General features: G+C 38.5%; 1 protein-coding gene across 3 annotated transcripts in view; it reads right to left on the bottom strand.

The window, feature by feature from the left end:
* The window catches only part of SLC25A26 (solute carrier family 25 member 26), a 152992-nt gene that overhangs the window by 127317 nt on the left and 11250 nt on the right, over positions 1-14425 (bottom strand). For all 3 annotated transcript variants that reach the window (XR_004352178.1, XM_032648474.1, XM_032648475.1), the window contains 2 exons: positions 11902-12058; positions 8354-8463 (listed from right to left, as the gene is read on the bottom strand). Coding sequence is in view for 2 of the 3 variants with exons in the window: in XM_032648474.1 (XP_032504365.1) it covers positions 8354-8463; positions 11902-12058 (267 nt within the window). In the remaining variant the exon portion in view is untranslated. The remainder of the gene's footprint in view (positions 1-8353; positions 8464-11901; positions 12059-14425) is intronic.

Consider the following 14425-nt stretch of genomic DNA (forward strand, 5'->3'; position numbering starts at 1 on the left):
TTTCTGTGTCTGATGAAAACGGAGCTGTAAAATAATTGAGGCAGGGATTTAGAGATTTGGTACAGCAAACCTAATAAAAATGGCACAAACGGGACTCTTCTCAGTGTTGTTACATATTAAATCTTATTTGATCGATTTTACTGTATTCCAAATCACAAACATTAGGTAGAAGCTTGTAATTATAGTTTTATTGATTTCTCATTAACCTTTAATCAAGCTGCTGCTACAGGGAATGGTTATTACAGCAGTGTTCTTTTGTTTCTAAGTTTCACACACTTACCATCACTACAACAAAGTAACTGTGGACACATTCAATGCCAACAAAAATATGGTATTGTTTCTAAGGAATGTGTCTGCAACATAACCATCTTATATCAGCGCAGATGGTTACAGAACAATGACTGCACTAAGCTATATCTGATTTTCTCTTGGTCTCTTTATACCTTTCTGATCACTGACAGAAATAAACGTTCTTTGTTTTATATTCCTTATTCGTTCCTCCTAAATTCATCTGTTTCTTTCTCTTACTTACAGCGACCACACTTGGCTGAGTCTGCAACCAATTTATGCTCTATGAAACTGAAAGCAAATTACTAAAACAGAAAGGCAGTAGGTACGGGTCTGAAGCATTTATTAAGAACAATGATACTGAATGGTTGCAGGAAGTTTTTTAAGAACGTTTAAAGATTATAGGAGCACCAGAACCACATTTCACAAACTTCATACATCTAACAAAATTCTTAGCATACTAAACTGTAACTGAATTAAAATCAAATAAAGTCAACAGCAAGAGATGTTTCACAGGTGAAATCCTCAATCTATGTACCTGCTGCTGACCAGTTCTCCTCTGAAGGCTCTCCAGGCATCACAGAAACTATAAAAAGGCATCTGACATGAGGCCTTACTGCCTAAGGGACCATGGAAACCATAAGAGACACAATAAAGATAAAAATGTCCTAGAATTATTTATTTCCAGTCTTACAGATACCTATTTCGTAACTCTAAAGTCTACCTACGCCACTTTCTATGCCCAACAGTTCACACAGAATATTACATTTAAAAGGCTCCAATTTTTTAAAAATTACCAGTTACAGATATTAACATATTGGAATACAGTGTTTTCTACAAATGGAAAGCTGCATCACTAACATGACGGATCTAACAGCTACCCTTTGCCCTATTTAATTATACCACTTTATATATTCTTCCAAAGTCTAAGAGACAGAAATTTTATAAATTGAAGGAAGTCTATCCTCCAACATGGCAAACCAGCTTTCAAGCAAGATGGCCCTGTGGGAAATGAAAAAAAAGTGGCCAAGTTCTTTTTGCTGCTTGCTCTCAGCAGCGTAATAGAAAATGTAAACCAAGTGAACTTACGAGGATATATTTAAACTAAATCAGAGCAACAGGCAATTCTAAAATAGAGGCAAGAGCAGTCAAAGGGACAGAATTTTTACAAGCTGGGAGACAATGAAACTCTGACACACCATTTGTTATTCTTGAGTATATATACTCGAAAATAACTGCATGCAATGAGGTTCTAATGTCAGAACATAATCACAAAAACACAATCTAAACCAAGGATAACAGGTTCAAAGATTGTTTTACATTAAATATATATTGCTTTTAAATCACAGACTAAACCAATATTCAGGCAGAATTCAAGCACTGGAGTCCTTACTTTGGGTAAGAGTGGGGGGAATGAAAATTCCCAGAAATTGTACACAAATTGTCCGTATGTTCACTTTCCTGGAGAGACAACCACAGATTTCACTAGATTCCTAAAGGGGTCTCTGGCTCATAAAGGAACTACTACTTTATGCTCCTTGCTCCTCAAAAATTAACATATTGTGGGCTTCCCTGGTGGCGCAGTGCTTGAGAATCTGCCTGCTAATGCAGGGGACACAGATTCGAGCCCTGGTCTGAGAGAATCCCACATGCCGCGGAGCAACTAGGCCCGTGAGCCACAACTACTGAGCCTGCGCATCTGGAGCCTGTGCTCCGCAACGGGAGAGGCCGCGATAGCGAGAGGCCCACGCACCGCGACGAAGAGTGGCAACGGCTTGCCACAAGTAGAGAAAGCCCTCGCACAGAAACGAAGACCCAACACAGCAAAAATAAATTAATAAAAAATTTTTTAAAAATTAATATATTGTTAGTCTCATCACACTAAAAAGCTCAGTAAATTATGAAGGCAATTTTTTTTTTAATCCAGAGTTAGCTTAGGTTCTGCAAAATCATTTTTAAACCAATGACAAAAGGAAGTTTTATAGAAAACACTTCCGTGAATTTAGTGTCTTTCAGGCTAATTTCTTTCAACATTCTCTTCAAGGAACCATCCAAATGATTTCTTAGATCAAGGAATTCATTGTATAGTAACGGGAAAGTATAAAATTATACATTTATCCCAGATATAAATAAATAAATGCAAAAATGCTGAAGAAGACCAGAGGTCATCTTTTTTCCGTATTACACATCATAACCTCAACAATTCAAATTATCACATGAAAAGGGAAACCCTCACTTTTCTTTAAAACTGAGATTATATCCTCCATAATTCCTTTTCTCCTGGATTGCCAAATATATTAGTATCTGATATGTGTTCATCAACCAAAATGATATAATTAATATGACTTTTCTTTACAATAATTTATAAAGAAATTATCTTAACACTTCCCTACTCATTCTATGAGTCCAGTTTTACCTTGATACCAAAACCAGTCAAAGACACAAGAAAAGATAACTACAGACCAGTATCTCTTATGAACAAAGTAAGTCCTCAACAAAATACTAGTACATAAATCTAGCACTATATAAACAGTATTATATACCATGATCAAGTGAGTTTTAACATTTGGGTTGCAAATGCAAGAGTGGTTTAACATTTGAAGATCAATTAATGTAATACACCATATCAGTAAAATAAAGAATAAAACCACATGATTATTTCAACAGATGAACAAAAGGCACTGACAAAATGTAACCTTTTATGACAGAAATAGTACTGAAACACTAAATACTTTCTTCCTAAGATCAGAAACAAGATAAGGATGTCCAATCTCACCACTCCTATTCAACACTGTAGTACAGCTTCTAACCAGAGCACTTAGGCAAGAAAATGAAATAAAAGACATATAGATTGTACAGAAATAAGTAAAACTAGCTCTATGTGTAGATGATACGATCTTGTTTACAGAAAATCTTTAAGAATCCACTAAACTTTAGAACTAATTAATTCAGCAAGGTCGGAGGATACAAGATCAATATACAAAAATGAATTTATTTCTATACAGTAGCAATAAACTGAAAATGAAATGAAAAAAGTTCAATTTACAATAACATCAAAAAGAATAAATTACTTAGGAATAAATTTAACAAAGGAAGCGTAAAACGTATACTGTGGAACTATGAAACACTGTTAAAAGAAATTACAGAAGTCCTAAAGAAATGAAAAGACAGTCTATGTTTGTGGATTGGAAAATTTAAGCATTTTTGTTAAGATGGTATGCTCCCCAAATTAATTTGCAGATTCAATGTTATCCCTATCAAAATCTCAGTTGCTTTTTTTGCAAGCTCATTTTGCAAGAAATTGACAAGCTCATCCTAAAATTCACATAATGAGTTCCCTGGTGGCCTAGTGGTTAGGATTCCGGGCTTTCACTGCCATGGTGCGGGTTCAATCCCTGGTTGGGGAACTGAGATCCAGCAAGCCGTGAGGTGAGGCAAAAAAAAAAAAAAAAAAATTCACATAAAAATGCAAAAGACCCAGAAGAGGCAAAACAATCCTGACAGAGAAGAACAAAGCTGGAGGACTCACACTTCTGATTTCAAAACTTACTACAAAGCTGTGGTAATCAAGGCTCTGTGGTAGTAGCATAAGGATAGACGTAGAGATCCATAGAATAGAACAGGGTCCACAAATAAACCCCACCTTTACGTCAATTAGTATTTGACAAGGGTGCCAAGGCAATTCCATGGGTAAAGAATAGTTTAGCAAACGGCACTAGGTCAACTGGATATACACACGCAAAAGAATAAAGTTAGACCACAGCCTCAAACCAGATAAAAAAATTAACTCAAAATGGATCAAAGACCTAAAAATATGAGTTAAAACTATAAAACTCTTGAAAGAAAACATAGGTATAAATGTCTTCATGATCTCAGATTAGGCAATGGTTTCTTAGATACGACATCAAAGCACAAGCAATGTAAGATAAAACAGATCAACTGGACATCATCAAAATTTAGAACTTAAGCTTCAAAGGACACCATTAAGTGGAAAAAATGCACAGAATGGGAAAAAGTTTTGCCAATATATAAAGAGCTCCTACAACTTATTAACAAAAATACAACCTAATTAAAGAATGAGCAAAGGAGCCGCATAGACATTTCTCCAAAGGAGATATGTAAATAACCAATAAGCACATGAAAAGATGCTCAAAATCATTAGTTACCAGGGAAATGCAAGTCAAAATCACAATAAGATACCACTGAATATCTATTTGTTTGTTATAATTAAAAAGACAGGTAGGGGCTTCCCTGGTGGCGCAGTGGTTGAGAGTCCGCCTGCCGATGCAGGGGACACGGGTTCGTGCCTCGGTCCGGGAAGATCCCACATGCCGTGGAGCAGCTGGGCCCATGAGCCATGGCCGCTGAGCCTGCGCGTCCGGAGCCTGTGTTCCACAACGGGAGAGGCCACAACAGTGAGAGGCCCGCATGCCGCAAAAAAAAAAAAAAAAAGACACGTAGGGGCTTCCCTGGTGGCGCAGTGGTTGAGAATCTGCCTGCCAATGCAGGCGACACGGGTTCGAGCCCTGGTCTGGGAAGATCCCACAAGCCGCGGAGCAACTGGGCCCGTGAGCCACAACTACTGAGCCTGCGCATCTGGAGCCTGTGCTCCGCAACAAGAGAGGCCGTGACGATGAGAAGTCCGCGCACCGCGATGAAGAGTGGCCCCCGCTCGCTGCAACTGGAGAAAGCCCTCACACAGAAACAAAGACCCAACATAGCCAAAAATAGATTAATTAATTTTTTTTAAAAGAAATGTTTAAGAAAAGAAAAAGACAGGTAACACCAAGTGGTGTCAAGGATGTGCAGAAGAAACTGGAACTCTTACACACTGCTGGTGGGAATGTAAAATGGTGCAGCCACTTCAGAAAACAGCCTTGGCGAGTTCCTCAGATGGTTAAAAATAAAGTTACCATATGACTGATATTTCCACTCCTAGGTATGTATCCAAGAAAATCAAAAACATAGGCAATTGATGATACCTGCTAGAGCATAGATGAAATCTTGAAAATGTAAGTGAAAGAAGCCAGTCATGAAAGACCAGATTGTAAGGATTCCACATTTTTTGTTTTTATCTTTCAAGAATTTGTCACATTTATTAACATACGGTTTTCTTTTTTTTTTTTAACATACGGTTTTCATAATATTCTCTTCGTATTCCTTTCTAACAGTGTAATACAACAGAATTTGCATATTATAAAATTCATCCATTTTAAGGATACAATTCAATGGTTTTTAATATATTCACAGACATGGGCAACCATCATCCTAGTCAATGTTAGAACATTTTCATCACCTCAGAAAGAAACTTGGTAGGATTCCATGTATATGAAATGTCCAGAATAGGCAGATCTATAGAGACAGAGTAGGTCAGTGGTTGTTGCCTAAGGTGAGAACGTTGGGGGAAATGGGAAGTGACTGCTAATGGGTACAAGGTTTCTTGTCAGGGCGATGATGATGCTCTATAACTGACTGTGGCGATGGCTGCAGCTGTGAGTACAGAAAAAAAAAAATTGAACTGTACACTTTAAATGGATAAATCATACAGTATGTGGATTACATCTCAAAACAGTTATTATTTTTTTAGTTGTTTTCTCCTTTTTTCTGGTTTTTTTTTTTTTTTTTTGGCCGTGCCATGCGGCTCACAGGATCTTAGTTCCCCGACCAGAGATTGAACCCGTGCATCCTCGGCAGTGAAAGCATAGAGTGCTAACCACTGGACCGCCAGGGAATTCCATAAAGTGCAATCTCTCTCTTTCATCACCCTCATTCACCATATTCTCAAGAGAAGAAAATTAGGTTACAAAACAGTTTGTAGATTCTCATCCAAATTTTCTAAAGGAAAATAGTGTGCAGAAAACAAAACCACAATATATCACATTTGTTTCTTATGTAAATCTTAAAAAGGCTGATTCATTTTTCTAACTTCCTAACACAAATACATACCACTACTTTATTAAATGAAAAACGATATATACTACTTGACAAAATGATATAAGACTTATAAACCGAGACCCTTCTCTTCACTTTCTTGTCCATTCCTGTTAATGTACCCTGCCCCTAACAACGTTCTGGGATTATTAAAATAGACTAGATAGAGAGATAAGCAGATACATAGATACATAGATACAAAACAAACAAGACAATGTGATTTGAAAGTAACAATAGTAAAGGACAATTTCTGGGTGGATACACAAAAATAATTTTAATTGAAGTTGTCCATTAGTAGTAGGCAGGAGGAACTGGAGAAAGGTAAGTGGGTGAGGGGGTGGGAAAGCTCTTATTTGTATTATACTCTTCTCTGTGTTAGTTTAGAAAAAATATATATTCCTGTATTATTTTTTGTTGTTGTTGTTGTGTTGTTTTGTTTTGTTTTGTTTTGCGGTACGCAGGCCTCTCACTGTTGTGGCCTCTCCCGTTGCGGAGTACAGGCTCCAGACGCGCAGGCTCAGCGGCCATGGCTCATGGGCCCAGCTGCTCCGCGGCATGCGGGATCTTCCCGGACCGGGGCACGAACCCGTGTACCCTGCATCGGCAGGCGGACTCTCAACCACTGCGCCACCAGGGAAGCCCTCCTGTATTATTTTTTAATTACAAATATTTTACCACATACATTATGATTTACTGGCTCATGAATTATTTACAGAAGAGTTGGATAATTTTTTAAACACACAGGAGGGATGGACTGCCTGTGTTTTCGTCATTGCTTTCCAATTTTACTTCATTATAATCAGACACCAAATGATCTGTATGACATTATCTCTACACTATTTGTTGAAAGTTGCTTTGTGGACTATTGGGTCACACACTTTTATTAATGTTCCAAGTGTGCTTGAAAAAAATGAATAATCTTTAGCAGTTAGGTGCAGAACTCCATACACATCCATTAGACCATTCTTGCCATTGTGTTGCTCAAATCTTCTATGGTCTTAACAAGTTACCTGCCTGGTCCTAAGACTTTTACGGATAGATGTGAATAACTCCAATGAAGATAGTAATTGTATTCATTTTTCATTATAATTCTGGCAACATTTTGCTTTATATCTTGAGACTATGCTATTTAGTTCAGGTTTACTACATCTCCCAGGAGAATTGTTCCTCTTATCATTATACAGTGGTCTCCTTGTTTTTTGCTTTCAGTCTTTTTTTTTCTTGATCTGATATTAACATGACTATCAGCTCTCTTTCAGCTACTCTTTCTGAATCAGTTAGGGTTGATCAGAGAAGTAGAACCACTAAGAATGATAAGAATAAGAAGCTATTACAGGGATATAAACAGTAATTGTGGGAGCTGGTTAAGCAACTTATGTAGAACTGTTGCTTCTGCATCTAGTGTTGGGACAGAAACTTAGAAGGCATGCAATCAGGAAGGAAACATGGATGTGAAATGGGGAAGAGCAAGGACAAACTGGAACTCGCATTCTCCCTCGCCAATCTCAATGATGTGGGTGACCTACAACATAAATTGGCACCCTTCACGACAGAGCCCACACAACTGACTCAAAATTTAGAGAAGCTGAAGGAGAAGACCCAGTGAGAGTTGGAGGAGCTGGAGGCTTGACTGCTGCCTGAAGCCAACAGATCAGTGATGAGGTGTATGAACTGCAGCAGTGCCTGACCTCCCACCAACCTTCTGAGCATGAATACAACTGCTGCTTTACTTCCACCTTACAAATCTTGAGCAATTTTCTCTTGTAGCCAGGCTAACCTGGAACCCTCCTGGAAAGGGTGTTCTAGGAAATAGACTTCCAGCTCAATTATGCTGACCCAACATGAAGCCACCAAAATTTGCATGGATATTTTCCTCTACCTCTTTAATTTTATTCTTTCTGTATAATTATGTTTGAGGTGTGTCTCTTGTAAATAGCAGATAGCTGGATTTTTCTTTCATCCTATGTAGACTTTCAACTATCATGTTTAATCCATTTACATTTATTGGGATTTATGACTTTCATAATTTAAAAAAGAATTGTCTTTTAAAAATGAAATGAAGTAATACCTGTACTGAAGATATCTGCATACTTTGCATTTCTGAAGTATTTTATACACATAACTTATTACCTACCACTTCTCCAGCAGAGGCAGCCAACATATGCTTCACAGGCATCAAATACGAAGATGAATCAGTGTGCAAAAACCATTTCACATATTCATAGGTGATGAAAAAGGCAGCAGCTGAAATTTAAAACAAACCAGTCTTTCACAAAGTTTAAATATATATGTAAACTGTTAAGAGATATGTTTCTTGAAAAAAATTACAACTCTAGTTATTAAATTATAACAGATAAAGATAATAAATATAAGTAATATAAATAAGTATAAATAATAAATATAAATACTGAACTATAAATATTTATATTTATTATTTATATAATATATACATATATTATATATATATGTATATATTTATAACTATAAATAAATATAAATAAAGATAAAGTAATAATATGTACTATTCCCCCCCAACGCCTTCACTCTTGCAGATTTGACTGAGCCCATGTTACATGCCTGACTTTGGACTTACAAACATGCAGATCCCTGCCCTGAGGAAGACTAACAGCTAACCTGGCATTTACCAGTTTGTACTGATAAGTCACTTAACACTTTTTAAAGTTTTTTGGAAAAGGATATGAATTTCTGTGATGCAAAACGTCTTTATATATGGTCATAAAATAATCAGCTACACTGATTTCTAGACAGGTTAAAATTGCAAACACATATCTTAACTAAATAAAGCATCTATTCCATAATGTTGTGTTGCTGGTTACTCAAAATAACCATGGCTACTTTTTACTCCATCAACTCACTTTTACATCAAGGAAACAATCAACTACTGTATTAAAACTGGAAATCAAAATCTCTAAAAAGCTACCCCTAGGGCTTCCCTGGTGGCGCAGTGGTTGAGAGTCTGCCTGCCAATGTAGGGGACACGGGTCCGTGCCCTGGTCCGGGAAGATCCCACATGCCGCGGAGCGGCTGGGCCCGTGCGCCATGGCCGCTGGGCCTGCACGTCCGGAACCTGTACTCCACAACGGGAGAGGCCACAACAGTGAGAGGCCCATGTACCGCAAAAAAAAAAAAGCTACCCCTATCACCATGAACTAATCTTAGCTGCACAGGAAGGCTTTAAGCCTTGCCACGTATTGTTTTTTTTTTTTTTTTTTTTTTTTTGCCACGTATTGTTAATACAAAGATGTTCATCACTCACGTAAAAGGTGAGGCACGAAAGATAAATAAATGGAAAATTCACCTTTCGAAAGGCATTTGAACATGTCACACAGTAAAGTCTGAAACACTCAGGAAAAGAGCTTGGTAGTGAAAATCAGTTCTCCAGTTAAAGTCAACAAGCTTGTAAACACCCCAGTGGCTAACAAACAAACAGCAGGCCAAATGAGGAGGCACACTGTCCCCGGATGAGTAATGACCATGCAAGCAGTTGTACATAGCTAATGCAGGTCCCAATTCCCACTTGTGATTCTTATTAAGGCTGTTCCTACTTTGGCCTACTCACTAAATAGGCTAGAATATCTCCAGTCGCATTCGACTGTAAGTTCTACCTGCTACACGTTCCACCCACCCACCCCCACCCCCACCCCCCAGGAGTGAAAACAAAACAAAAAACTATGGTTTTTCTACATTCCCTTCTCAACATGAAGGGTCTTGAATACAGGTCTTTTCCTCTCTTCTTTCGACCCTCAGTCCTTTCCATACCCCCCGCACAATATGTTCTCAAAAAAGTCTACAAGCCTCTGAATGTTACAGAATGTCACAGACAGACTGTACTCTGTCTAAAACCTTAACCAATAGCAAAAATTGTTTAAAGTGCCATGTAAAAAGTTTCAATTCACCAAAAATTTGCAGAAAAACAGAAAGGCCATTTCTGAAACGCTGACACTCTGACTCTTTATCCAGCATCTCCCATTCAAAGATGTTCTGTGGATGTCAAAAAAAGAAAAAGAAAAAGAAAAGCAGGGCAAGAAGAACACCACTTTCTCAAACACACAAAAATTCAAAACCACATTCTGTGTGTAAAGTCCTGCTGACAAGAATCTAAACCAGCCCCATGAGCTTAATGGAGCACCACGTACCCTGTAGACCATCACTAATACTTCATCTACCAACAATTCCTACGTAATACGTAAGAGAAAAAAGAATATTTACAATGATGAGGGAGGCATCATAAGAATGGATGACCAAAAGACAGGGACTTAGTAACATATTTCTTTGCAATTCCCTAGTTCAGAGGTTCCCAAACTTGTCTACATATTAAAATTACCTGGGGATTTTTTTTTTTAAACCTCCAAAGCCCAGGCCACACCTCAGGCCAACTAAATTCCCAATCTCTGGGAGTGGGACAGCGGTACTTTCTTTAAAAAAAAAAAAAAAAAAAAAAAACTCTTCAGGTGATCAGGTGATTGCAATACAGACAGATTTAGGAACCAAGGCGCATCTCCCACATATAGAGCTATACTTGGCATGGAGCGGGTCCTCAATAGCGACTTGTTATGATCAATTACTGAAAATTAAGACATAAAATAATTCAAGGATAACCTCATAACTGTTGGCTGCTCTAAGGATGGCTCAGGAAGATAAACTAAAGGACCAAAAAGATTTGCTCTACAAATCTTCATGTGAATGTTATGCTCACAGATGGATACAGACAGACATCTTAATGTCAAGTTAACAAGAAAGAATTTCTAATGACATATACTGAGAAAAAAGAAATCAAACTCCAGAATTTAAGAATCTTCTGGAGCAGGGGTTTTGTGAGTGAGTGTGTGAGTATGTGAGAGAGTGAGAGAGAGAGAGAGAGAGAGAGACAGAGAGAGAGAGAGAGAGAGAGAGTGTGTGTGTGTGTTTGATAGTGGTGGTTTTCTGTTTGCTAAGTCTGCTTTTGAGTGCCAATCAAAGCATCAGTAAACAATTATTTAAATAAGTATCTGAAAAGAGGTGGATTAAATGAAACAGATTATACTGATTATAGAATAAAAGGGCCATAAATCACACAACTTCAAAACCAAAACAAAAGCAAGACAATGGAAAGAGGAGGTTAGTGGGAACGGGTTGCATCATCTGAGAGCAATTTAGTTAAGACAAAGATTTAATGCCTCTTAGGTTCATCTGCTCCACAAGAATCTCCAAGCCAGTGGTTATTAAACTCAGCTTCACATCTGAATCACCTGGGAAGTTACTAAAACTCCTGATACCCAGGCAAAGACCAGACCAATTAAACTTCTCATGGAGACACAGGCATAAGTATTTTGTAAAGCTCCCCAAGAGATTCCAACATGCAGGCAAGGTGGGGAAGTGCTGTAAGACATTACAATCAATGTTACAGGAACAACTTTAAGGATTCTAACAAGGAGTTTTAACAACAACAAAAACCACTCATTTAAAGATTGCTCATTTTTTTATTACAAATACACTAGAATGGAATCTATAGCACCAGCTGAGTCAAAAATAATGGATTAATGAATAGAAAATAAATTCAGGAGATCAACTACACAATCATATAAGGAATTCTATATAGGGTTGGACCACATACCATTCTGAAAATAAATCCCATTATCTTGGCTTTATATAAAGCAGTGATAATACCAATATAATTTTTACCATTAGGAAAGGATCCAATAGCAGCAGAAGGAACGCCAGCATATATTCCACGAAAACCACCAGCCTTATTAAATCCTTGGGGGCTCTGCAGCCTGGTTTTAATGGTATCCAGAGGAAATAATATCAAGTCAACACAGACACCTGCTACCCCACCAGCCTTTAAAAAAAAAGAAAAAGAAAAAAAAGGTTACAATAAAATAAATTGCCATTTTGGGGATGGGGTAGTTTTTAAAGCATATCTCTTTAAGTATGGTTTTAAAGTATACCACAGACTACTTTGGTACAGTCAAAACACCTCTTACCTAAATCTACAGACTGTCCTGGGAAAATAACCATTATTGTGATATATTTTCAAGTTGTAAATTTTATATTACATATTCTGTTTTTTAAAAAATGTTTAATGATTTTTAATAATTTTAAAATAAATTTCAAATTTATTTTTAATGATTTCACAGGGTTCAAAAAAGTAAACAAACAAACCTCAGAAAGGTAAAGAGCTCAAAGTCTCCTTCCCTGTCCCTAAAAACCCAAGTAACCAGTTTGGGTTTCTTCTTGTGTCCTTTCCAAGTTACTTTAGGCATATACAAGCAAATATGAATATGTATTTTATTTTACCTTTTTTTTTTTAAGTAAAAGGTGGTATGCTGCACCTTGTTTTTTTCATTTGACAATTTATCTCAGTGATCTTTCCAAATTACACCAAATGTTATATTTTTTGCCCTTTTAACTAATGAGTAGTGAATCTGCATTAAGAAAAAAATTGTTTTCAGACTTACATTCTAAATGGTAATGCTCCTTGTGAATCTAGATCCATATTTTAAGAATCACACATGTAAGGATTCCTATGGTATCCTCTCTACTTTGTGTATATTTGAAAATCCCTTGATACTTTTTAAGTGAATAAATGAAGGGAAAAAAAGAGCTAAATTCCTAGAGGACATTAAAACCTGACCCAAACTAGTCATCTCCCAAGAGATACCATGTTGCTTTGGAGAAGCTGCACTTTAAAACCTGATTAAAAACTAAGTTTTCACCTCATGATTACACTAGTATATGTAGAATATTTTAAAATCTGGTTACAGCTTAGTCAAAGCAAAAAGAGACTCAGAAAAATATGAACTCAGAGACTGTCAAAGAAAGGTCAACACACAAGGTCTAAAGGCATCATTTAAAGATATGAATCAATACCATTTCACAGTAAGCAGGTAGAACTACAGAAGCAACTCTCAATACGGTTCCTACATACTAAGTTTTAAACTGAATTGTTAACTTTTCCTATCTTTTGGATTTTGAACCATGTGAAAATATTACCTATTTAAAAAGTAAAAGCAGACATTAAAAACTATATATTCCATGACACAGAAAAAGAAGAATCGGGGCTTCCCTGGTGGCGCAGTGGTTGAGAGTCCGCCTGCCGATGCAGGGGACACGGGTTCGTGCCCCGGTCCGGGACGATCCCACATGCCGCGGAGCGGCTGTGCCCGTGAGCCATGGCCGCTGAGCCTGCGCGTCTGGAGTCTGTGCTCCGCAACGGGAGAGGCCACAACAGTGAGAGGCCCGCGTACCGCAAAAAAAAAAAAAAAAAAAGAAGAATCGGTACTATTTAAACATACAGGCAGAGTTCAAAATGATACGCTGTTTCCATCCTTTGGGTTTACAGAATGCTCAAGTGGTACAAAGGTTAGTAGCTAGCAAACACTTTCTGCTCTACTTGCCACTCACCATAAAACCACTGCAAGGGGCTTCCCTGGTGGCGCAGTGGTTGGGGGTCTGCCTGCCGACGCAGGGGGTGCAGGTTCGTGCCCCGGTCCGGGAGGATCCCACGTGCCGTGGAGCGGCTGGGCCCGTGGGCCATGGCCGCTGGGCCTGCGCGTCCAGAGCCTGTGCTCCGCGGCAGGAGGGGCCGCAGTGATGAGCGGCCCACATACAGCAAAAAAAAAACACTGCAAAACTTCACTGGAAAAATGAAATTACCCTGATGAGAAATGCAATAATCTCTATTTTCCAATTAGTATAGGTAATTATTAAAAATTAGTGTACACTAGAAAAGTACATTACCATAGGGACTTCCCTGGTGGCATAGTGGTTAAGACTCTGCCTGCCACTGCAGGGGACACGGGTTCAAGCCCTGGTCCAGGAAGATCCCACATGCCGCGTTGCAACTAAGCCCGTGTGCCACAACTACTGAGCCTGCGCTCTAGAGCCCACGAGCCACAACTACTGAAGCCCGTGTGCCACAACTACTGAGCCTGAGCTCTAGAGCCCACGAGCCACAACTACTGAAGCCCGTGTGCCACAACTACTGAGCCTGAGCTCTAGAGCCCACGAGCCACAACTACTGAAGCCCATGTGCCACAACTACTGAGCCTGAGCTCTAGAGCCCACGAGCCACAACTACTGAAGCTCACTCACCTAGAGCCTGTGCTCCGCAACAAGAGAAGCCACCGCAGTTAGAAGCCCACACACTGCAACGACGAGTAGCCCCCCCCCGCCGCAACTAGAGAAAAGCCCGCGCGCAACAATG

The sequence above is a fragment of the Phocoena sinus genome, chromosome 11, assembly GCF_008692025.1.
Source record: "Phocoena sinus isolate mPhoSin1 chromosome 11, mPhoSin1.pri, whole genome shotgun sequence".
In the NCBI taxonomy this organism is placed as follows: domain Eukaryota; kingdom Metazoa; phylum Chordata; class Mammalia; order Artiodactyla; family Phocoenidae; genus Phocoena; species Phocoena sinus.